This window comes from Nansenia antarctica (genome assembly GCF_963989245.1).
Source record: "Nansenia antarctica genome assembly, chromosome: 10".
In the NCBI taxonomy this organism is placed as follows: Eukaryota; Metazoa; Chordata; class Actinopteri; order Argentiniformes; family Microstomatidae; genus Nansenia; species Nansenia antarctica.
The window spans coordinates 31,579,168-31,602,964 of record NC_137680.1 but is presented as its reverse complement, the minus strand read 5'-3'; the positions used below and the strand labels follow the sequence as shown (position 1 = coordinate 31,602,964).

The 23,797-nt window shown below is 43.2% G+C and overlaps 4 protein-coding genes across 4 annotated transcripts; all 4 read right to left on the bottom strand.

The window, feature by feature from the left end:
• Positions 1–1,900: 1,900 nt before the first annotated feature.
• On the bottom strand, positions 1,901–2,767 carry LOC308166865 (sperm acrosome membrane-associated protein 4-like; the record flags this gene model as incomplete). Its single annotated transcript, XM_080541189.1, has 3 exons — positions 1,901–2,109; positions 2,285–2,404; positions 2,716–2,767. 3 exons carry the CDS (start codon positions 2,765–2,767, stop codon positions 1,901–1,903), a joined length of 381 nt encoding a protein of 126 aa, XP_080397315.1.
• Positions 2,768–3,758: 991 nt separating this feature from the next.
• Positions 3,759–7,857, bottom strand: tektl1 (tektin like 1; the record flags this gene model as incomplete). The annotated part of the gene is made up of 8 exons (XM_080540815.1): positions 3,759–4,595; positions 4,845–4,958; positions 5,474–5,569; positions 5,677–5,843; positions 6,206–6,368; positions 6,596–6,700; positions 7,095–7,379; positions 7,624–7,857. The coding sequence occupies 8 exons, from the start codon at positions 7,855–7,857 to the stop codon at positions 4,398–4,400; spliced, it is 1,362 nt and encodes a 453-aa protein (XP_080396941.1). The 3' UTR covers positions 3,759–4,397.
• A 420-nt stretch (positions 7,858–8,277) lies between these two features.
• Positions 8,278–19,187, bottom strand: LOC308165967 (uncharacterized protein). The gene is made up of 11 exons (XM_080540179.1): positions 19,134–19,187; positions 17,439–17,667; positions 16,246–17,276; positions 15,690–15,842; positions 14,495–14,572; positions 13,663–13,779; positions 13,397–13,546; positions 12,943–13,110; positions 10,195–10,386; positions 9,753–9,944; positions 8,278–9,622 (listed from the first exon to the last, which is right to left on the bottom strand). The coding sequence occupies exons 2-11, from the start codon at positions 17,608–17,610 to the stop codon at positions 9,518–9,520; spliced, it is 2,358 nt and encodes a 785-aa protein (XP_080396305.1). The 5' UTR covers positions 17,611–17,667; positions 19,134–19,187; the 3' UTR covers positions 8,278–9,517.
• A 610-nt stretch (positions 19,188–19,797) lies between these two features.
• LOC308166864 (lysosomal thioesterase PPT2-A-like) lies at positions 19,798–23,520 on the bottom strand (the record flags this gene model as incomplete). The annotated part of the gene is made up of 8 exons (XM_080541188.1): positions 19,798–20,111; positions 20,216–20,270; positions 20,772–20,856; positions 21,010–21,093; positions 21,626–21,733; positions 22,273–22,368; positions 22,557–22,710; positions 23,365–23,520. The coding sequence occupies 8 exons, from the start codon at positions 23,518–23,520 to the stop codon at positions 19,968–19,970; spliced, it is 882 nt and encodes a 293-aa protein (XP_080397314.1). The 3' UTR covers positions 19,798–19,967.
• Between the last annotated feature and the right edge of the window lie 277 nt (positions 23,521–23,797).

The window sequence follows — 23,797 nt, the reverse complement described above, 5'->3', positions numbered from 1 at the left end:
TGGCCTGCTTCTTTGGCGCTTTTCCATTTACCGGTCGGGTCGGGTCGGGTCGGGTCGCTTCTTTAGCTACCCATTGAAGCCAGGAACCTTTTTTGAGACCCTGGATTCCCTGTCCTCTCCCCTATCCGGACACGTTTGAATTGTTATCCTAACCCACGGTAAACCGAAGTTATTAACCCGCAAAGGGTGCCTCCGGGCACCGTGTTTGTCCGTGAATAACACGGCACACAATGATACTACAGTTCATAAAGCAGACAAGTGAAGGCAGTGGTTTTAAGGGTTCAAAAAACATGACTTTATTATGTGGACATAGCTTCCTCTCTCTCTTTCTCTTTCTCTCCAAAAAACCACGGTTAATAATATACCACATGCCGAGGAAAAAGTATACGATATGTCGCTGTTGTTGTGACTGTGTTGTGTCTCGTGAAAATATACGTCACCACCATGGCGCGCTTTTATGACGCGTAACTCCGCCTACTATCTCCTACTCCTCCTACTCGTTCCTGGTCTGTTGTGTATAGTGGAAAACCAGAACTGTTCAAAAGCGTGCCGAAGCGTGCCGAAGCGAGCCGACCCGAAGCGAGCCGGGCCGATAATGGAAAAGCGCCATAAATGGTCGGCTGGTTTTGGCATACTTATTATGAATTTAGTAGGCAGTATGCAGTATATACTCATTGAGTATGCTAGTATGCAGTATGCATAGTGTGTTATGGGGCTTTTCCACTAGAGGGCTGACCCGGGTCAGCCCGGGCTGGCCTGCTTCTTTGGCGCTTTTCCATTTATCGGCCTGGGTCGGGTCGGGTCGGGTCGGGTCGGGTCGGGTCGCTTCTTTAGCTACCCATTGAAGCCAGGAACCTTTTTTGAGACCCTGGATTCCCTGTCCTCTCCCCTATCCGGACACGTTTGAATTGTTATCCTAACCCACGGTAAACCGAAGTTATTAACCCGCAAAGGGTGCCTCCGGGCACCGTGTTTGTCCGTGAATAACACGGCACACAATGATACTACAGTTCATAAAGCAGACAAATGAAGGCAGTGGTTTTAAGGGTTCAAAAAACATGACTTTATTATGTGGACATAGCTTCCTCTCTCTCTTTCTCTTTCTCTCCAAAAAACCACGGTTAATAATATACCACATGCCGAGGAAAAAGTATACGATATGTCGCTGTTGTTGTGACTGTGTTGTGTCTCGTGAAAATATACGTCACCACCATGGCGCGCTTTTATGACGCGTAACTCCGCCTACTCTCTCCTACTCCTCCTACTCGTTCCTGGTCTGTTGTGTATAGTGGAAAACCAGAACTGTTCAAAAGCGTGCCGAAGCGTGCCGAAGCGAGCCGACCCGAAGCGAGCCGGGCCGATAATGGAAAAGCGCCATAAATGGTCGGCTGGTTTTGGCATACTTATTATGAATTTAGTAGGCAGTATGCAGTATATACTCATTGAGTATGCTAGTATGCAGTATGCTAGTATACCATGCCGAACACAGCCATAGGCTACTAAACAAACAGGCTACCACAACACAAATCACAGAAGATGTTTTTATTATTATTATTAGACAAGTTATTATCCATGAATGGTTTGTAAGTTGTTAGTTCTCATTTTTAACTTTGTTGACGTGTAATATTATTAACTCTAAAATTAACCATAAACCAGTAGGCCTACACGTGTTATTTCACATTTACTTAAACAAAATTCATGGTTATGATGTACTCAACATCTGTAAGATCAGCATGACATCACTTGTTCTTGTTAATTTGCAGGCTATTGATAAACCTAGAAAACAATTGTAAACTCCTAATCCTATTCCTCCCTGACAATTGGATTATTTAAACCAACTGATTCAAAGTACATACAGATCATCATTCTTATAAGATCAGTGGGTGGACTGTACAGAAGATCACCACACTGAGAGCGCGAATGAGAGGAGGAGGGAGATGGCAGAGCCTGTCCAGTAGGAGGCAGTGGCTGCCGCTCCGTTGCACAGGTGGGTGTGACAGCAGTCGTTTGTGAAGGTGAAGTTGAGACCCATGGCATACTTCTCTCCAGTGAGACCACACAAGGAGGAGAGGACACAGCTTTTCTCATACAACACCACACCGAAGTCTCCTGTGAATCAGAGGGGTTCAGACAGAGCATGTGGCAGCAAGAGGCTCATTTCATGCACAGGCGCGCACACACACACACACACACACACACACACACACACACACACACACAGCTTTCAGGGTTGTGTTTGTGTGAAAACATATATTCATATTCATGTCATTTGAGGCGTTCTCACCTCGCTTGGCCACTGCTTTGCTAGAGAGGCAAACCTGGCCTGGGGGACACTTCATTGGATATTTGATACAGTTGAGTGGAGAAATGGTAGGGAACACACAGGTGTAACAAAACAGAGGAACTGAAAGAGACAATTATTGATTACTCACAGAGAACAGAGTTAGATGATAGTTTAAAATAATGTTGATTTACTTGGGTGTATTTTCTGTGCTAGATCATCAAGAGGAGGAGCCGAAGTAGGCCTACTGTGATTGACAGGTCGGCAGCACGATCGACTGTGCAGAGACCAGTGTACAAAAGTGATGACTCAACACAAGCAAAACAACAGTTGACCTGCAGCACTTGACACACACACACACACACACACACAAGGACGACAGGATTTATGTATATTACACAGTTCAAGTCATAGTGTACTGTCCCATCACTTACCTACGGATGGAAGCAGACACAGGAAAAGCAGAGGCCAAAGAAGCTGCGACATCACTTTTTCTCGCTCTCAACTCAAACAAAGACAAAAATAATATTCAGTTCCTGTTTTCCCAGGTCTTCCAGGCCTTTCTATCTTTTGTTGTCTATATTGATGTGCTGAGATAAATGTTCATCGTCTAAAAAAAAAGTTTTTTTTTTACTTCTTGCAACCCGTAAATCCAGTGAATTGCCTTCCTGGTAGTCCTTTTTGGTATTATCGTAGTCTGCTCGGTCTTGCTCTCTTCTTAGGCACTAGCTACACTGATGTGAAGATAGCCTCCCCCTTTCCTTGACATTACCTTGTTCATCTCAAGACATCTCCCCACCCCTACATATCTGATTCAATTAGGACATACGCCTTCAATGATAGGACTGAAGTCACCACTCTACCACAGCAACATACGATGTTTCCTCTGCAAAATGCAGAAAAAGGCAAGGTCATTCATTACAGTCTAGTTATTGAGAGTTGCATGACGCTGATACACTGATCTATTACTGAAATATACATAACACAGTCGTTGAGAAGAGTATATTTCTGTATGGCTATACAGGCAGGTCCTCTGTTGCCTCTCTTACTGCAGCAGAGGAAAAGAGGCTTATTAAATCACCCTTTATTTCTTAATGTAAGACGTGATGTTTATAGGGAGGACTGTCAAGTGACCCACAGTCTTATGACTAAAGATGCTCAACAGGAGGTTGGTGATAGAGACGGGGACTCACTGGGATTTCCAACAGTAAATGTAAAAGATGTATTCACAGATGAAGTCAGTCATAGAAAAGCACAGTAACCTGTTTGTGCTTCTAATACAGTCTTTATTTAACCAATTGAGTATGCATTATAAATGTCAAGGTGTCCATATACTGTGAGACTAAGTTTGATAACATCTCTGCAAATGAGTACTATGCAAGAAGAGTAATGCATAAGGATCAAAGACCCCCAAAAAACTAAACAGTTGAAAACTGGAGATTACATTTCAGAGAAATACTGTTTGTTTATTTGCTGAAGAAAGCACACACAAGGGCAAGATAGACATGTAATACATTTTCATTCAGGAGACATACTGTACACGTTTAGGTATATTTGTAATTCGATCTGAGATCAGAAATATTCTGATTCTACCAAAACCATCAGGATCACAGGGTCAGTCACAATCTGGTGATTCTGTGGGTAATGAGTGTAAACTCAACCCTCCTGACATCCAAATGGCATGCTTGTATGGAATGCTTGACAGGACATACAGTAGTTCAAATGGAATGGTTACAGGGACACATTTAAACACCAAGCATAGACAAAGGGGCTGTGATAAGTTGTTGTTTTTTCAAACAAAAGTTATTGATTAACTCACACACGATCCCATGTCCCCATGCCTAGGACCTCCATTACAGTACTGTTGACATTGAGTGAAGCTGCCCTCTGCAGGCAAAATATAGGCACCACAGTGAAATAATAAACATCAAACGACATCTTCATATAATGTGCAAGTTAATGCAGGAATGCAGTGAATCAACATCTAGATAAGTAGATAACTCAAATACCAGGAAACACGTGCATTTTGTGCAGCCCATACAAACGGCCAGATACAGTACGCAACGCAACATGTGTTTCAGTACGCCCCCTGCTGGAGGAAGGTGGGCATTGTGTTTCAGTATGCCCCCTGCTGGAGGAAGGTGGGCATTGCTCGCCGGTCGACAAGCTGCCGCCGTAGCCTGACCACAGCCGAGTCCACCTGCGCTGCGGCCCTCTTGCCATGCAGGTTGTCCATCAGCTGCAGACAGGCACCCTTCAGTTCAGACAGCTCCTCCTCTGAAGACAGCAGGCATTGGCTCAGCGCAGCACTGCCCTGAGGAACACAGAGACCAGGGATAGCATAAGCACTGCGGTGTTCAAAGCTCAGGTGGTGGGATTCCCTGGTGACATGGTTGTGGGTTAAAGTCCCTGATACCGAATGTCATGTGCTACAGGAAGATCAGAACAAATATACCAACATCAATGTCCAACGTGCACTTGTTACAGTATACGCTTTCATCCTGTCTGAAATATAAATACATGGATAAAAGAAAGCCTTTTTTGGTTTATTTTCAAGAGTTACCAGTATAAGGTGAGAGGCCTCAGGTAGTTGTGTGCCAGGGTGTCTCTGGTAGACCTGCACCAGAGGCCTATTCAGCTTCTCTCTAGACAGAATATCCCCACTGTACTCCGGACCCTGATTGACACATAGGACGACACAGGAAGATAAGAGAATCAGAATACAAGTACAAATACAGAATACACATACAAGTACACAAGAGTACAATCCTTTGGCTTTGGTTCCTCATCATTGACATTGCAGCATTCAGATACCAAAAAACCACAATAATAATAAGTAATTAAGTAAAATAAGTAACCCTACATTGATAAATGATGAAATGATGAAGTGATGATTTTACAGTGGCTTCAATAGTGCAAAGATGCTGCGCAGAGTACGATGAGATGATATATGGTAGTCAATTAGTCCAATGGTACACTAGTAATCCAGTAGTGTGCAGTAGTTATAATACTGTAATATGTTCATTTTTGTAGTGTGCGTGGGGTTGGTTAGGGAGTGGACAATACAAGAGTTGTGGTCAATACAATTACTACTGTATGTATTTAACTGTGAACAAGCATTAACAAATGCCACTTCAGAATGCATTCCAATGGGCAACTTGCACACTGTCCACTGTCCACCCACACACTGACCAGTGCTCTGCCATGGCTGTGGCAAATGCTGTTCAGCTGCCTCTGTTTGCGGAAAATGGCCTGCCTGGTTGTTGCCGACATAAGTGTAAGGTTTTGCTGCAAACAAAAATGAAACAAACAAAAACATATATATTTCACTGCAGCTAGATTAGCTAATATGAACACAATGCTAAATGCTAGTTTCCCATACTGTGTAGCCTAACCTTCAGAGTGACTGTCTCTGCTATTTTCTTCACCAGGGCATCGTTGACAGTGCGATGGGCTGCTTTCTGCCTGGCGATGGCACTAGTTATCATCTGTCTGATGTTCTCTCTGAGCAGCTGTGATTGGCTCACAGCCAGAGTGGAAGACTCCAGAACCTGCTTACATTCTAAATGACGAAAAATGTGTGGTTATTTTACAGGCCTATTTCAGTGTGTATTTGCCTGGTAATTTCAAATGAAGGTATGATAAATAATGTGAACATTGTGGGCTGCAGATTACAATACCTTATTCTAAATGGCATATTTAGTACTTAGTACTTCTTAAAAAATGTAATTCCAAACAGACAGACAATTAGTAATTATTGTGTCATCACGTAATTACACTTTTACTATGTACTTTATTAGGAAATACCAGGTTAATAGTGATCCACAAGGTAAACTCAAAACAAACTGTGTCTATGGGACGCATTGACGTCAAAGCACTTCCTACAAACTGTGTTCCATACAGTGTGATTTATTGACATAGCACCTGGAGTGAAGGGACCGACAGGGTCTGGTTTTGTGAGGACTTGGAAAGGAGTGCCATGCCCATGTCCTCCTGCAGAGAGAGAGCCACTGTGGGGGAGAAGCTCCAGGACACGAGACCTCTCACTAGCACACTCCAGCAACTGTCTACTACACTGGCCCAGAGTCTAGAGGAGACATGGAGGGAGGGGTGAGGCAGAGAGGGAGAGAGAGAGAGAGAGAGAGAGAGAGAAATAAGGTGTAGTTACGCATCAGGGAGAGGAGTAAAGGACGGGAACAATCTGTCCAAACCTGCGTACATTAAAAGTGACTCTTGGCAGCCACGTCCATAGTTGGCGGGTTAAGCATGAACTGAAAACAATCAGGAACATAGTGTACAGCAGCAGCCTGTCACCTGTATCTGTGTCAGGGTGCTCCTCAGTGTGTTCTCCAGCTCCCGTTTCAGCTCAGTGAGCCGCCTCTTCTCACACTCCAGTAAACAATCTGCTCCATCTCTGCCCTACGAACAGTGAAGGCCTTATGGTCACACCAGAGTTCGTAGAACACATTGTCCGTATTATAGAGAGTTATTGTGTAGGCTGTGTACAATGTGGCACAGCCGCTAGGCTGGGGTAGTGGTGGCCTGGCCTATAGTGAATAGTGAGTTGGACTGGTGATCAGAATGAGTTCAAATCTCACCTGTCCTGGGAACACTATCACTACAGTAGTGTGCCCTTGAGAAAGGCACTCGGCCCTAAGTTACTCCAGGGAGACTGTCCGTGTCATCTATAACTGTAAGTTGCTTTGGGTAAAAGCGTCTGCTAAAACATTTTAAAATGCAAAACAAAACCCCCAAATAATAACAGAAAGTATGTAAACGATGAGAAACATGAATGAATTCCCTTCATACTCACAGTCTCAGTAGTAGCAGGCCTCATGGCCCTTCCGTCTACGCTCTTCCTGTTAACCTGAATGTCACACCTCAGGCTCCGGAGCATTCTCTCCAGATGTCCCCTCTCCCTCTCCAGCTTTGTGCCCTCCTGTTTAACCCTGCCCGCTTGTCTGCGTAACTGCCCCTCTACCTGCCTCACACTACGCATATACTCAGCAGCCACCCCAACACTTGCCTCTGCACAGTGCTCTCTCAAGCAGGGAGGGGGGAAGGGGGCCACAAATGTGGTATGGGTGGCATAGGGGAACTAAAAGTAAAAAAAAGAGAAGAAAAAAAGAAAGAAAAGAAATGATATTGAGTTACTGTACAAAGTAGCCTATAGTGTATTATTTCCATCTATGAATAGTAATATTGTTACTATGACTAAGACTGTCTACGCATATAGTCTACTGTATATTTATTGTTTGAATAAATTAAAATAGGATTATCTTCACACTTTGCATGATGAAGTATACATTTTGGCACAGAGGACGAGATGAATTCACGCTCACCATCGTCCCAGTAGTTTGCGGTCTGCTGTTCTTATTCTTACAGAGGGCATCATGCAGATCATCGCTCCGATGGTCAGATCTACAGCTCCGAGGACGTCCAGCGACACACGCCGACCGTCCAGCGTGGGTTTGCCGCACCAGGTTCTCGGCGCGCCGGATAGAGCGCACCGTGTCGCCCCGCCAAGACTGCGGTCCTATGGTGACAGAGCCAAGAGGGATTGACTGAACCGGCATTTTTTTATTATTATTATTATTTCCTAATGTTCCCAGACTCGGTCCCTCTTGAATTGCTAACTATTTGTAGAAATACGAGAGAAGACTATTGGAACACGCAGATGAGTCCACCTCGATCGGCCCCCGGGGTTTAAAAAAACGTACAAGTGTTGAAGTGTTGAAGTATCGTTTCCCTAGAAACAGTTCCTCAAGTAACCAGAGACTCGGGTCCGGGTTGTGATTGGACAACGCAGGGAGGTCAGTCGGGGTTTTCTGCAATGTGATAGGTCAGGATCATGTTCCATAGAGCCACTACTGAAAGAGTCCCGCTGGTCACCAAATGACACCACCGAAATGACATGTTTTATCCTGCCACACAGCCTTTACATATTCGCAATGTAAACAGACACACAATAAAATGACAAGCTGTAATGATTTAGATCTGAGAAGTTTATTACTCTTGAAGAGTTAAATGAACAGATGGCACCCAAACCATAAAGATTGGCAGTAATACCTTAATTACCACAGTAAAGCAAACTCGGGGTACGACAGAAAACAAAGAAAGACATCAAAAATACGTTTTTCCTTAAAATAATTGATTCCATTCTGTATCTGAGAAAGTATACACAAGCCCAAATAAATTAGGTATAAAATGTAGCCTATTCCCCTTCATGGCAGTGACAGAGCCAAAAGACTAGACTGTAAACAGTATACAATAAAGAAATTGCCAAAAATGAATATCTGAACAAAATACAGTGAAAACACATAGATAACTTGCAGTATGACAAATATAGAGCTTTTGAGAAACAGCAAATATAACCCACCCACATTTAGCACAATCATAACCACACAAATATCAAGGCAGTATTGCAATGTCCTGAAGGACACATACATTATATACCATACCCTTTTTGAGTTCAGCATCCACACACTCACAAGCACAGACCCACACATAATGAGCTCAATTCAGCAACAACAAACATGCAACATCCAGTTACGATCCAGTAATGGCATTATAAGTGACCATCCCTTTGCATTAAACGGAATTAAGTCAATTTATTATAGTACTCCTACCATTACATAATATTCACAAAACAGTTCTACTGCCATGTAATGGTTTGTAATCAAATCACTCAAATACATCCAGGTCATGAAATGTCAATATACACTCACCGGCCACCTTTTCAACTGCTCGTTAACAACAAATATCTAAATCACGTGGAAGCAACTCAATGCGTTTAAGCATGTACACATGGTGAAGACAATCTGCTATAATGTCAATATGGACCAAAATCTCTGAGGAATGTTTCCAGCGCCTTGTTGAATCTATGCCAATCTAGGCCAGTGAGGGTACATTTCCCCATAATCCTAATAATTAGTCGCCAATTACAAGATTGAAAAACAGCCTGATTTGATCAGTTTTGTTTACTAAGGGTGTTGCAATGCACATCTACATTTCAAAGTGCTATATACATATGGAGTCATCCTTTGGTCCTCGTCAGATAAAACCAAAAGGCATGGCTGTCAAAGCAAACTCCAGCTAGAATGAAATAAAGAATTGAATGTACATCAACAACAACAATGTCCTCAAATAACCGTGGTGCAAAAAGTGCAAGGTTCATGGTACCTCTATGCATGTATCTTCATGTTTCCCTCTTGTTAACTCAGACAGACGTCTGACTCATAGAGTGTGTTTGAATGCAGTCATAGGTTCAAATTTGTTCAGCAGGTTCTGGTGAAGCTCTTTGAGTAGATGATCCCGCTCCTCTGCATCCAAGAGGACTTGCTAATAAAATAATAAAAATAAAGAACACACCATCATTTAGATAATTGTAATAATTCATAATAAAAAAATAATTTAAAATCCCAACTTTGTTGTGTCACTTTACCATTTAAATAACAAATCAGTTACAGACCTCAATGAGTTTGTCTCTCTTCTCCAGGCTCTCCTTCTGTTTCCTCTCCTCCCTCTCCCAGTCCTCTTTTCCATTCTGCCAGGCTCTCTCTGCCTCCTTGTTCTCCTTCCCCCTCTCCCTCAGCTCCTTCTGTGTGTCTTGGACTTGTTCCGACAGTGAAGCAAAAGTCTGGGAGTGATTTTGCTGTTGCTCCTTGATAAAGCAAGGGAAACAATGAAAAGAGAAGCATGCATAATCAGCAGACTTCACTTAAACAGGTTTCAACCTGACTGAAGATGGCCAGAATTATGTAGACAGTGTAAGGAATGGCTTATTATGGCACACGTCGATATATAAAAGAAGGTGCCATCAATTATGTATATAGCCTCCTCTCCTCTGTCTCCATCTGCACTGACAGAATAGATAGGTGAAATAATATCTTCATGTTCTCAATAACACTCACCTGCACCATGATCTGATAATCCTGCAGGGCCACGTTCATCTTGGTGACCTCCAGACACAAGGTGGCGCTGTGTTCCTCTCGGTCCTTCAGCCAGGCTGTGAGCAGAGTCTCCTTCTCCTTCAGCTGAGAGGCCAGGGCCCCCTCAGCCCCTCCTCCTGACACCCCCTGACCTATCACAGAGTCCGACAGGGCCTGACAGAAAATAAAAGTTGAGGAAAATGTCTTTGATGCTAAATAAGTCAATATTTACTATCCGCTCAAATGCCATTTAAATCTCAGGGCCTGCAGCACAAGTCTGCCACAAAACGGCACAGGGAAAAAATTGTGGAATTCAGGCCTTGTCCACACGGAGACGAATTTGGGTGCATCTGCCAAAGTTTTTTATCGTATGGACGTTTTGTCCACACGGAACCATGTTCTGGCAGCCTGAATACGCAATTTTTTTAAAAACCGGGTCCCAGAGTGAACAAATCTGAAGACACCACCCTTGCATTTGAATGAATGAATGAATGGACTTTATTGTCATTGCTACAGTACAGGTACCAAACAACGAAATTTAGGAGGGGTGGCTCCCCTGGTGTTAGGAAAGGAAAAAAAAAAAAGGTTAAAAAATTAAAAATCACAAGAAGGGAAGGAGCTGGTTTACATAAATAAAGGCTATGTACACAATCCACTGTACTATACTGTACAGATAGACGACTAGGGTTGTCATATTGCACAATAGTATTGAGAACCAGTTGCAGATGCAGTTGCAGATGCCGTAGGTGAGGATGCTCTCCACTGCGCCGCGGTAAAAGGTCACCAGTATCTCCTGCTTGCTGTGTTCCTTCCTGAGGACTCTCAGGGTGTATAGCCGCTGTTGTGCCCTCTTGATGGTGCCTTTTGTGTTGTCCTTCCAGGTCAGGTCATCCCGCATGTGCATCCCCAGGAATCGGAGGGTTGAGACTCTCTCCACGCTCTCTCCGTCGATGAGCAGGGGCTGGATCTCAGACTTTTTCCTCCTGAAGTCTACGATGATTTCCTGGGTCTTTGACTTGTTCAGCAGCAGGTTGTTAACCTTGCACAGCTTGCTCAGTTGCTCTACCTCATCCCTGTACACTGCCTCGTCCCCCCCCGAGATACATCCCACCACGGTGGTGTCGTCTGCAAACTTTACGATGGAGTTGCTGGGGTGGACGGGGGTGCGTTTCCGTCTTTACAATATACATACGCATCTTTCCTGAACTGATGACGCCATAGCCCCACCTCTCCCTTAACCCGCATGCGCTAACCCAGCCAACAACAACAACGGTGCCTTACATTGTTCTTCTTCGTGTGATTGATCGCTAGGGCTGCAACTAACGATTATTTTGATAATCGATTAATCTGCCGATTATATTTCCGATTAATCGGATACAAATGAAAAAAACTGATTTATTTTGCAAATTTTATTTTATGTTGTCTAAATCAGCCAGGCCTATACATATACATGTGCAAAATGAATAAGTATTAATAAAAAATTATAAATAATATAAATAAAAAATGCTTTGCTACATCAAATAGGTTTAACAGGCCATGGACTATGGCAGTAGATTGTTTCAATAAAGTAGTTGAACTCTAGCTCAATACATGCATTGTTTTAGGTAATAACTTTGCTTAATGTAAAGGTCAGTAACCCAAAGTGCAATATAGGCTACAGACAAGACACTAATGTTTTTATATAACAGATATGCTCCAAAACAATGCAATGTGTCCTCTCACTCCATACAATAGGCTAGGCTACAGTCAGTGCCTCGCTCTAACTCACGGGTAGCTTGGTAGGCTACCACTAGCTAGCCTTTAGCTTATCACCTCTGCTCTACCACTGACGTTAGCAAGCTAGCTAAATACACTTGTCATGCAATATTGAATTCATGAATGCGAGCAAACACTCACTGGCTATCGCATTACATTACAGTCATTTAGCTGACGCTTCGCCAGAACTCACAAGTGCATCTCCTTACTAATACAAGTGACTATGAGCATACTCCGGTGCTGAAGGCATAGAATGCGAATAGCAAGCTAAAAATACAATAGGTCATTAAGAGGGAGAATCTATTAGATAAACGAGAAGAACTAACTTAGGCCTACAGCTGTGCCAGTGAAACGAATGATCCTCACTTCAAAACGCAACGTATGGCATGGGTACAGCCAACGTTAAACTCGTATAACTTACCCTGCTGAGGGTAGCTTTTAATGTGACGATTTCGGTCGAGTCGTTTTCTCCGCCTCCGCCATGATTTAAATGTAGCCGCCGCGGCAGCTCCGCAAGACAGCGTGGCGTGCGTCAACAGGAAGTAGGTTTGTTATGGAACAAGACCCGACGAATCGATAATGGAATTTGTCGCCAACGAATTTCATTATCGATTTTTATCGATTTCATCGATTCGTTGTTGCAGCCCTATTGATCGCACAACTTTTGCCCCTGCTCCATTCTTCTTCTCTGTTTTTGGTGTAATTTGTGGCAGCGTTACAGCATTTTCAGTGGTTTCGTTTGGACGCACATATTTCTTGAGACGACTTCGTGTTTACGGAAAACTTTTTTAAAAAGAAAAAGAAAAAAAGATCGGTTCTGTCTCCGTGTGGATGTGGCCTCGTTCTGTTTAGGTTTCAGTCAAATGATGTACATCAAATGATTTCCTTGATCATTCAAAAACCATGAATTGCACAACAAAAGTCTGGATAAATCTTTACTGAGCATGTGGAGAAATTCCGTGGAGCTTCTCTCACCTGCATGTCCTTCTGGGAGCTCTCTAGCGCCTCATTCAAGCAGTGGAGAAGTGCCTCTTTCTCCTGTAGTACTGCTGTAAGGGCCTGGTCCCTCTGCCTCCAAACCTCCCTCTCTTTCTGCACCTCCTTCTGCACTTGCCTCTTCAGTCTGAGATCCAGTCGCAGATCCTGGGGGTCAGGGAGGAAGGCTGGCCTTTTAGCAACGTCTCTGACTGGCTAACTTTCATATAGGGGAATTTAATAGGCCTCTGGTCCTGTACATGAGTGAGAGTGTGAGGGGGTTTGGGTGGGTGTATATGTGCAACAGAGCCTGCATTATGTTCAGATGGGTGGCTCTGAAGAAGCTTAGAGTGCTATGAGTGTATATGTGTAGGCCAATTTAGTATGTGTATATTGTAACATCAACTATGATGAAGCAGTGTTGCAATATATGCGTGTGTGTATTCAGACTCACATCGAGGATGTCCTGGTTGGATTGGAGCACCGTGTTGAGTGTGTGGAGGTCTCTCTCCCGGTCTCTATCAGCCTTCCTCAGTGCCTCCATCTCCATCTCCATCCTGCTCTCCTTCTCACTCATCTCAGACCTCAAAGACTCCAGGGCTCGCTGGAGAAGAGGCCGAGTACAAATGTAACTATAATACCAGTATGTGTACCGCAATACACAACCTGTATATAAGTATATCAACATCTGAATCAAACTAGAGAAATTCTAGCTCTCACCTTATTGTCGGAGAGAGTTTCTTTCAGGTTGTCTGCCAGTTTCTCTGTCAGTTTGTCTGCTACCTCTGTGCCGGTGCCAACCTCGACACACAGCTTCCTGATCAATCCCATGCACTCCTGAGGAAGACAAGAATTGAATCGGAAGAGAAAGTTTGATCGGAACGGAAAGTACATGAAACATCCCTCATTGAAATATTAGTGTGAGATGAAAAAAAAGGCCTTGATATGATGTCCAAAGAAATATGAGATTATATATGAGCAATATTTTAATTTAAAAAATTGTAAAATAAATGGAGACCAATAGTTAACCGGACATGGATCTTATCATTTGGCATACTATTGGTTTGGTAAACTGAGTTTGTTCACCCATACACTAGTGGCTTTGTGATTAAACCAACAGATTAATACGACAATCCCACTGTATGATAAGGAAGATCTAAGGGCACATTCATAAATGTAAGTTGTTTCGATTCAGGGGATAATACGTTACAACGTTGCACAATCTTGCACTTGGACCTAGTTTGATTCGTATTCACACTGCATTCTTGACAGAGCAAACAATCTTCAGGTCTGCTCTGGTTCTGAATACACCCTCAACACAACGCACTTGCTAACAGTTTTGTTATAATGCGACAGTGCACGGTACAGCGATTGAGTTGTGCTGTGTTCACATATGCCCAAACGAACCGAAGCTCCCAGTTTTGGAACAAGCTAGGTATGAATGCACCCTAAAAGCTGTGTTTAAGTAAGCTGATGAGTTTCCTTTGAACTCCCAGTCAGTCCCCCACCAGTAGGACTCTTGTCTGCCTGACTGACTTCTGTCTCCTCTTACCTGGATCACACAGTCTCTGCTGTGCAGCGAGCGGCCTAAACTCTGCAGCAGAACGTTCCCGCTGTCCTCCTGGGGCAACTGGAGGGAGGCAGACACACAGACACAGGTTGCAAGTCAAACAATGGTTTAACATCTACCGTCGGCGTCACCATTTTGATGCCAATAGCTGCCTGTTATACACGGCTATGAAACTGAATTGAGCACCTCATAGAACGCAAGCAGTTAATCTAAGCGATTGACAGCGTTGACCTTTTCTAGAAACAGGTGGGGTTAGATTGTCATATTGCAGGCAGATCACTGTAGGAATTGAAGGGTAAAAACAGATTAACAGAGTTGACTGTGAGGTAACTCTTTAATCTTCAAAGCCCTCATGGATTTGTACCTGCCAACCACAAACACCTGACATAATATTTCCTTGAAAATCCCACATTTGAGCTGACAGAGCTCTCCAATTCAGGTACAATTAGTTGGTGTAAGTACAGAGATCAATGTCATTTAGCCTCCAGGACAGATGCAAAGTATGAAACCATTGTAATCCTATATTCTGATTTTGTCCAGATTTACCACACAATAAACTAGAGAAAGAGAGACTATCCTGAACGGCACAGACTCCAAACAGCAGGTGACAAGCCTGTTAATGATCTCTATGAGAAGACTCATAAGCCCAGGGCAAACTCCTCAGGTTGGGGAAGATTCCAGGGTGAGGTCTGTGTGTGTGTGTGTGTGTGTGTGTGTGTGTGTGTGTGTGTGTGTGTGTGTAAAGAAAGGTTATCAAAGTACACATGCATTTAAGCAAGACGACACACCCTTGCAGTGTGATAATAGCTCAACACACCTATCATTCCTTGCATAATTATATATTTGTGCTTAGTCAACAAAATATTTGTTGACTCTGTGCACATGTAACGGACTCTGCTCAGGCAAACATGCCAGTAACAATATTATTGCTGTACAAGCTGACCATACCAGGTTATCTTAAGGGAAAGGTCAGAAGTCAATTCACTTGACTTAAGAGTCAACCTCAGCCATAGTATGTGTGACCGAACACATAAAACACGGCCGACTTGATATTTTGTTGTATTCAATTCAATGCATCCTAAACTGGTTCTTCTAGAATAACTGTAAATTATATATGCAAAGAGGAAGAGATGAAGGAAGCGTCAACTCTTAACAAACTAGAGAACTCAATGCTTACCGTGACCCAATCCTCTGCTCCATTGACGTCACTACCGACTGTTGGTTTGGTCCCACAATTCAGCTCAGCTTCTAGGGTCCTGATGCGTGCCTTAGCTTGATCCAGCTGTCCTCTCAACTGCCTGACTGCAAGCTGCACTCTACTCATAGGGTTCTGCAATTAAATTGGAAGATGAAATTAGTGACAGACGACAAGTTTTCACTTTGTTTTGTTAGTATTGGTTTGGACCTTTGCACGCTGGCTAGGTACATATCCGGGATGACATACTGCCCACTATGTAAATATTTACATGCAATAGTGATAAGAGTTGCTCATCTACAGGCAACCTATCAGCAGGTCCTTAGGATCATAAAGTCATTGCTATGATTATTGGCAAGCTGAATATTGATTGAATACACAAAAGAACTGCCAACAGTCACCGGTCATAGCAGAGATTACTTTTTCCTACGATGACTGATGGATAAATTATTTACTTACTTAGACAAATGCATTTGTCACTTTGGACAAAGGCGTCTGCTAAATGCCAAAAATGTAAATGTAAAATGTAATCACTGACCTCTCTATGTAGGGGAATATACTCGTCTCGCAGTTCAGTCAGAATATCGCTGGTCTCTCCATCCACTTCATCTCCTCCTCCGTTCTGCTCACTCTCCCTCTCACCAAAGTTCAGCACCCTAGTTACCACAGGTGACGGCATGTCCCCTACCTCTCCTGTGTATCGCCCTTCCTTTCTTCCTAAAACAGGAATCTTACTCCCTGCAGGAGAACTGACCGGCTTTCCCTCAATACTTTTCATCTCTTTGAGTACACTCAGGTTGAATGACAGATCTGCTGGCAAATCAAACGGATCGTTCACATCCAGCGAGTCCAGGGATTGGATGGACACTGTGCGAGAAGGAGCTCGCAAGGAGAGACTGGACCCAGCCAGTGACGCTGAGCTGGAGCTGATTGACGGTACTCTCGACCAATTAAGGGGCATGCTCCGGGATTTGTCCCGCGATAGGGCCAATGGAGAGAAGGGCTGAAAAGGCAGGCGGCGGGGAACCCCACAAACCGACTCATAATCCGAATCAGACACCCTTAGAGAATCACATCCCTTGCAATCTTTACCCTTCTGGCATCTCTTACCCGTTCTCCTGAAATACAGACAGGCATCCCATTTCTCTGACCAGCACTCAAACTCTGACAGGGCCATATTCTCCTTCAGCATCTCCCTGTAACTCTCCCTCTCCCCCTCCCCCTCTCCGTCCTCCTCGCTTGTGCTGCTCTTCAGTCTGAAGTCCTGGGGGTGGTGCCGGCCATAAGCATTATGCACCCACTGCCTGATCTTGTCCCTCTCCTGAGTCAACTTCTGAAGCCTCTCTGAGGATAAGACCCTCACTCTGGAAATGACTGCGTCAAACTTAAACACTCGCTCTAGGACCGACACGCATTTGCCACACAAGAACTCCCCCTGCCCGCTGCCACGCGGTACAGACTGCCCTAGTATGTGTGTGAGCACAGAGAGCAGGTCTATTCCTTTAGAGGGGGAGGGCAGGATTTGAGACTTGTAGAGAGACATGGAGGAGCCGAGGGACATGGTGCTACCTGGAAAATGGGAGAAAAAAAACAACAACATTTTTGGTAACCTAAGGGCAGAGGCCTACACACACATACAAATGCCTACACATACACTGGTATGTTTAAAACGGAAAGAAAGGACGGTTTAAACTTCTTGGAATATTTCGACAACAATTAGTGCAGACTCACCCCAGGGGCTGCTTTGAGATGACCTGGAAAGACTTCCTCTGCCGGGAGAGTCAGTTGGGGTCCCTGGCAGACCCTCTTTCCTGTTCTGACCCCCAAAGAGCCATCGCCGTTGGTTACCCTGCAAGGCACCTCCGCAGATCCTGCAACCCTCGTTTTTGCCCCTGGAGGACATTGTGGACAGAAGGGCTAGAAAATCCCTCCTGTTGCCCAAAGAATGTTCTGGAATATTCTGTGAATAAAATAGAACAATATTCTTTGTTATTCTAGACTTGAGCACTGCATTGAGAGGTTAAACACATTGTAGGACATCTCATCGTTAACATTTTTTTTTAATGCAGGGCTATAATTGCACTTGCTGGCAGTGACATTGAGTCGCTTCAATGCAAGTAGTTCTTCAAGTCTGAACTGGCTTTTAAAAGCTCATCTGCACTTTTGGCCCATGTATAAAGAGATTATAAGCTTTGAATAGGCTTCAGTTATTTGCTCAGAGTATTTTGCCACTGCAGAGCCCCTTGTCCTATGCTTTGCCTGTCAATTCTCTTTAATCCATTCCAGGGTGGGTGTTCTGGCCAGTCAGTTTGCTCTCCTGCGTACAGCTGTGAGCTTGTTGACAGTAACACACCGCAGGGCGGGACACGTCGACCTTGAGCCACGCTTTAGAGTAGATCTCACAAACTGTCAAAGCAGAGAAAGAATATGTCTAAAACAAACGCATGTGCCTCTTCCTCAACTCCTAAGTCTTACTTTACTCACGCGCTATAGTGTGTCAGACAGTTATATCAATTCACGTGGCACATTTAGCTGCAGAGCAAATACATTTCTCGGAGGAGCAACGCGATCCTGTCTGCCGTCGGCGGTGGTTCTCTCGCCCGGTGAACAGACCCACCGGTGACCTGAGTAGTACACTGTGTGTCCGGTCCTATTTTAAGCGGCAGAGGTGCGGAAAGTTCAGTCGGGCAACTCAGCCACGCACAGAGCTCTGCGTGTTAACATGTGTCACCGTCCAAATCAAACCAGTGAGCTCCCTACGCAGGGTATATACAGCAATCTTGAGGTTAATTTCAACGCCTTTCTAAGACTTTTTAAAGACTTTGTCAATATTTTTCCAGACCTCACCGCCACTTCGAGCTGTAAGTCATCTTTGTTTTTTAATAAAACCAATACATTCACGAACTTTTACTAAACGTTTTTAGGACTCAAACTCTTTGGACAGAGTCTAGTTCAGAAAAATACCTACAAAATTCAAGACCTCATAAAATCGTGATAAGACTTTTTAATACGTGGGTCTTGATTAAGGGTCTTGATTTTCCCAAAATTGATTTATCAACTTTTAATACTTTTCAAGACACCGCGGATACCCTGTTACGTTCTACTGATTCTACGTTCTACTGATTCTCGCCCGTTCCAGATGACAGTTCGTGTTCGTTTCATTTGAATAGTCAACTTTCACCACCTGCATTTAGTGGCGAGAGGGTTTTACATATCTCTCCATATCTCTACGGGTCAAATCTGGCTTCGCGCTTTGAACCCGATAAAGTTAGGAAATGTTGAATGTCAATTGCAAAACACTTCTTAGGCGAATGGCTTACTTTTAGAACCGAACCGAGTCACAGGCGCAAGTATCAAACATCTTTTTTTACATTAACCAACAACTTCAGAATACCAACATGGAAAATAGAATGAAAAGTTTCTTACAATCGCAACCAGGAACTGGAGAGCGGCGCGACACCGGGGAGAAGGGCGCTGTGCGTTACCTTGCTGACGTCATCGGTCCTACCTGTTTTGAGGAGTGAACGGACGCACGTCGGCAGGTCATTGGGTTGGATTGTTTGGATATGCAGATTTTTCATTGGTAATTAACTGGCGCTCCTCCCTCAGATATATTCACTAAATTGATGAAAAATAAAATAAATATCTATTCCAGTGTATTACGATATTCAGGGGACCCCACTATTATATATAACGAGACAGACCCTTCTTCTCCCCTCTGTAATGCAGGGCACATTTCTCCTCCAACCAATCAGTAAGTCCAATTGATTTATTCATTGATTAATGACATAATCACTCTTGGTAGTTGTTGTTAATTGAACAATGCAATCACGTGTAAAGGGCAATATGACATCCGGATCAATTTCAATTAAATTAGGTTTGGCACTCACTAGTAATATACAATAGTGACCTACATCATTTCGGAAATGTACAGATTCAAATAAACAATTGAAGATTAATGTAATCAAACGCAGAGATTTATTGCAAGAGAAAAAGTGTCAATTCACCATGAGGACATCAGAGCAATGAGCAAGAGAACACTATTTTATGTACAACAATATGAGAGATAAATCATCTGTAAATGGTCATGTCCTGCACATAAAAACATGTCATTACTATTTCCAAATCACAGACAAGCAAAGCTATCTAAAATATATTTTTTTAATATTAAAATTCCATAACTCTCATGTCAGTGATGTTAACTATCTGTCATCAATTATGTCTCATCTGCAGGTGTGCACATAAAGAATGCATGTGTAATTATGTAAGCCACTTTTCAATACAGCTACTGAACACCGTCTCATTAGAATACCAGTTGGTGTGTTTCACTCCAGAGAACACACACATAGCCAAGTCCCCACGAGCATTCAGGGTCTTCAGCCCAAACGCATCTCTAAGGTACCACTGTTGATAGAAAATTAGAGAAATGAGAGAGAACGGTTATCCAATGTACAATGATATGAACATTATTAACTGGAATCAAAGATGGCAACTATGGAACAACTTACATCCTGGTTCTTCATCTCCACAATGTTTTCATTGTAGTCATAAAATCCTAAGTGACTGATTGGAGAGAGAGCAAACATGGTTAGTCCAGTACTGCGATTCTGTACATCTGTTCATGTCACAGAAGCTAGCTAACCACAAACAATTGTAATTGACCGCACCAGTGAAGTTACACCGGTTATATTAAAGGGCCAATCTGGGATTTAAACATCAGCAAAGTGGGCTCCCTGACACTCTTTTGGAAAACAGCTGAGGGTTGGGGCTGGGGAAATGTAACTACTCTCAATTTAATAGACAGAGCTTTGAATGCATAGAGATCAAAATTGTAGTTTTGACCATGTTTCAAAGCTACAGAATGTTTAGGAAGATGCATCAGTGATGTAGTCTTCTGTGGCTCAGCTGGTAGAGCATGGCGTGAACAAAGCTTAGGTTTGGGGGTTTGATTCCCGCTGGGACCATAATGAAAATGTATGCACACTGCAATGGAAGTCACTTTGGATAAAAGCATCAGCTAGATGGCATAGCTATATTACAAATGAAGATGGCAACTATCCATACCTGGACTGCCATGGTGTGATCACTCCATCATCTGGTCCTCCAATCAGCACCAGCTTCTTAATACGCAAGAAGTTCTCCTTCCAGACTGAGGATATGGGAGAGACAGATTTATTTGAGTGGGAATCAACATGCTTCTAGCTATACAGATCAGTCCAAGTCAATGCAGATTTAAGTCAAGCAAACACATTGTTGGACCAAATACATGACACAGCTATGGCAATGCATTTAATTTAAGTACCTTCCATGTTACTGTGTGGTTTCTCGCCATTTAGTAGTGCCAAAAAAATGCTGCTGTTCAGAAAGCGCTGTCTATGATGTGGGTCTGGTCGTGGAAAGAAACAGGTTGAAGAGCATCTCCAGGGGCATTTAATGACATTCATTAAAAATAGCAATTCATCTATGCATTTACAGCAGTAAATCCGCTACGTAACGACAATTGTGCATCAATCTTTTCTCCAAACATAGTTATAGAAAAGTGATGACAGTAAAAGTATGTCTCGCTCTATACACGACAATTTTTATTTTGTATTTTTTTAATATAACACATTGAGGCATTGTAAGGTGCTTGAAACATCCAGGGTATAGCAGAGTTTTTCATTGACGGGTGGTAGCTTGCGCTAAATCGACGGAGATGCAGAGATGGTAACTTTTTCTTTATCCCGCCCCCCCAACCCCCGGAACCAGAGATCCGGTGCTATTCAGAAAACATTCGGGGCTTGAACCCCAGGTGCCCAGGGCTAACGACGCCACTGTATGACACAGTGACACTTACTAACTAAAAATAAACAGTATTACTTCTCTCTCTATACTATTTGGCCTGCCCCTTTAACTACCACATCCTCTCTCAGTCTCACCATTCCAGTAGTTGCAAATGGACACTTTCTGTCCAACAGAGCTGTAGCACAGGTGGTAGAGGGCCATCTTCAGATGACGAGGAAAAAACCACCTCAAATAGCTTGTGTCTGTGGGAGGAAAAAGAAAAGAAAAAAAGAAAAAAAAAAGAAAAGGGATACACTTGTATACCAGTGGAGGCTGGTGGAGGTAGAAATCGGAGGACGGGCTCATTGTAATGCATGGAATGGAATGAGGAATGGCATCAAACACCATGATACCATTCCATGCTTTACAATGAGCCCGTCCTCCGATTTCTACCTCCACCAGCCTCCACTGTTGTATACAGTATAAAGTAGTCTCTTGCCGGTGCATGTGGAGCCTATAAAGTTTGACACTACTGTTATCAGTATATTCGATTTTGTTCTGTTAATTATTGTATTCAGTTCCTTTTTTTATATAATAAACATCAAGCTTGAGTAGACCTTGCCCCTAACCAAGTATGTACATAGTGTAGTGAAATAGTCCTCTCTACCAGGGGAGGTTGGTGGAGGTAGAAATCAGGGGACAGGGGTCATTATAATGCACACGTGTTTGACACCATTCCTTGTTCCACAATGTCCCGTCCTCCGATTTCTACCTCCACCAGCCTCCTCTGCTCTCTACCCACCTCCATACTGCCCCGCCTGAGGCGACGAGAGGGAGATGAAGGTCTGCACGTTGTGATCTGGCAGCGTAGCCAGAAGTCCTCTGCATACCAAACCACCTGAGGGGACGGGGACAAAGGAAAGACAATAGTATTCATCCTGCTAAGAGTTTAGCAACACAGTTATCATAATCAAAATAACGTGACATGGTTTACACGACTCTGACGACACAGCACCGTTCTAATAGTGTAAAAGATAACATCGGACAGAGAGGGAGAAAGAAAAGGTGGTTTATGTATTAGTAGACCTTGTGAGTAACAGATAAGATGGACACCATTCTGTGCCTGCTGCATGATGGGATAGAGGACCTTTCTGAAGCCCTCCACCTGACTCCACAGTGGCTTCAGGCTGGCGATATCATCATACAGATCTATCACTGACACGTTAGTGCCTGGATGGGCCTGTCAGAGGAATAAACATCTTACTGAATATTGTTGCAAGTTTGAAAAAGGATTGATGGTTAACTTTATCTAACTGAGAGGTGCAATCCCAATACTTATATCATGATGATGACAATTTTGCTTTGATGTTACAATTAATATTACAGTTAATATTACAATATTACATGATGATGACAATATTATCTTATCATATTCATAACAGAAAGAGAGAGAGAGTGCGGATGCTAAATGGACACATGCCTCTGCTTTTGTTTCCAGACAATACTCTCAGACAATGAACTGTTTGATAATGTGCTCAGGTTCATGGAGGAATTGAAAGGTGAACAGGATCAGGCATGCATTTTCACTTCATATGAAACCCTGTTGCCATGGAGTCTTTTCAGTTTCACTAAGTTTCAGTTCAGTAGTTGATTTTTTTTTTCTTTCTTTCATGTGCACATGTTTTTGGTGATCATGAAATACTTTATTCTCTTTTCTTAAACATTTCTAAGGACTTCTCTCTTGTCTATGGTGCCTTCTTAAGACCCTTTCCCTCATACTTTCAACACAATTTACATTCTAAAACTGAAAATTTGATATTTCTAATTGAATTAATTTTGATATAATTCGAGATATTATTATTACAGTTTATGCAATTATTATGTTGAAACTTACCTGTGTTATCAAACGACTCAACTCTTTGAATTGCTTGGGACCGTCAAATAACCCGTGCACGATGACGACAGGTTTGTAGCTATGCACAGTGTGGCCCAGGTGAACTCCACACAGCAACAGCACAAGTCTTATCGCAGTGTCCCACGATGCTTTCATCTTTACTCGTGTTTCAACCGATCATAAATAATGTTTAGATCAAAGAAATTGGTGCGCTGAAGAATCACAGGCACTTGCTGTAGGTCTACTGTGGCCTTCTTCACCAAGAAAGGGTTAGATCATTGCACCCTGATGCACAAGGCATCGCGGGGGGCGGATTTCCTTCTTCCTCTTTCTCATCATAAAAGTCAATGTCATGTCACGTACGACCATACTTGACTCGCTAGTATTAAATGGCTGCATCACATCACATCATTCTCATTCAATGATTTGTATC

Coding starts and splice junctions, on each gene's coding strand:
- LOC308165967 (XM_080540179.1), bottom strand. CDS start 17,610: ATGTCCTCCAGGGGCAAAAACGAGGGTTGCAGGATCTGCGGAGGTGCC. Junction 10,387..12,942: donor GCTCCCAGAAGGACATGCAG/GTGAGAGAAGCT, acceptor ATTTTCTGTCAG/GCCCTGTCGGACTCTGTGAT. Junction 9,945..10,194: donor ATTATCAGATCATGGTGCAG/GTGAGTGTTATT, acceptor TGCTTTATCAAG/GAGCAACAGCAAAATCACTC.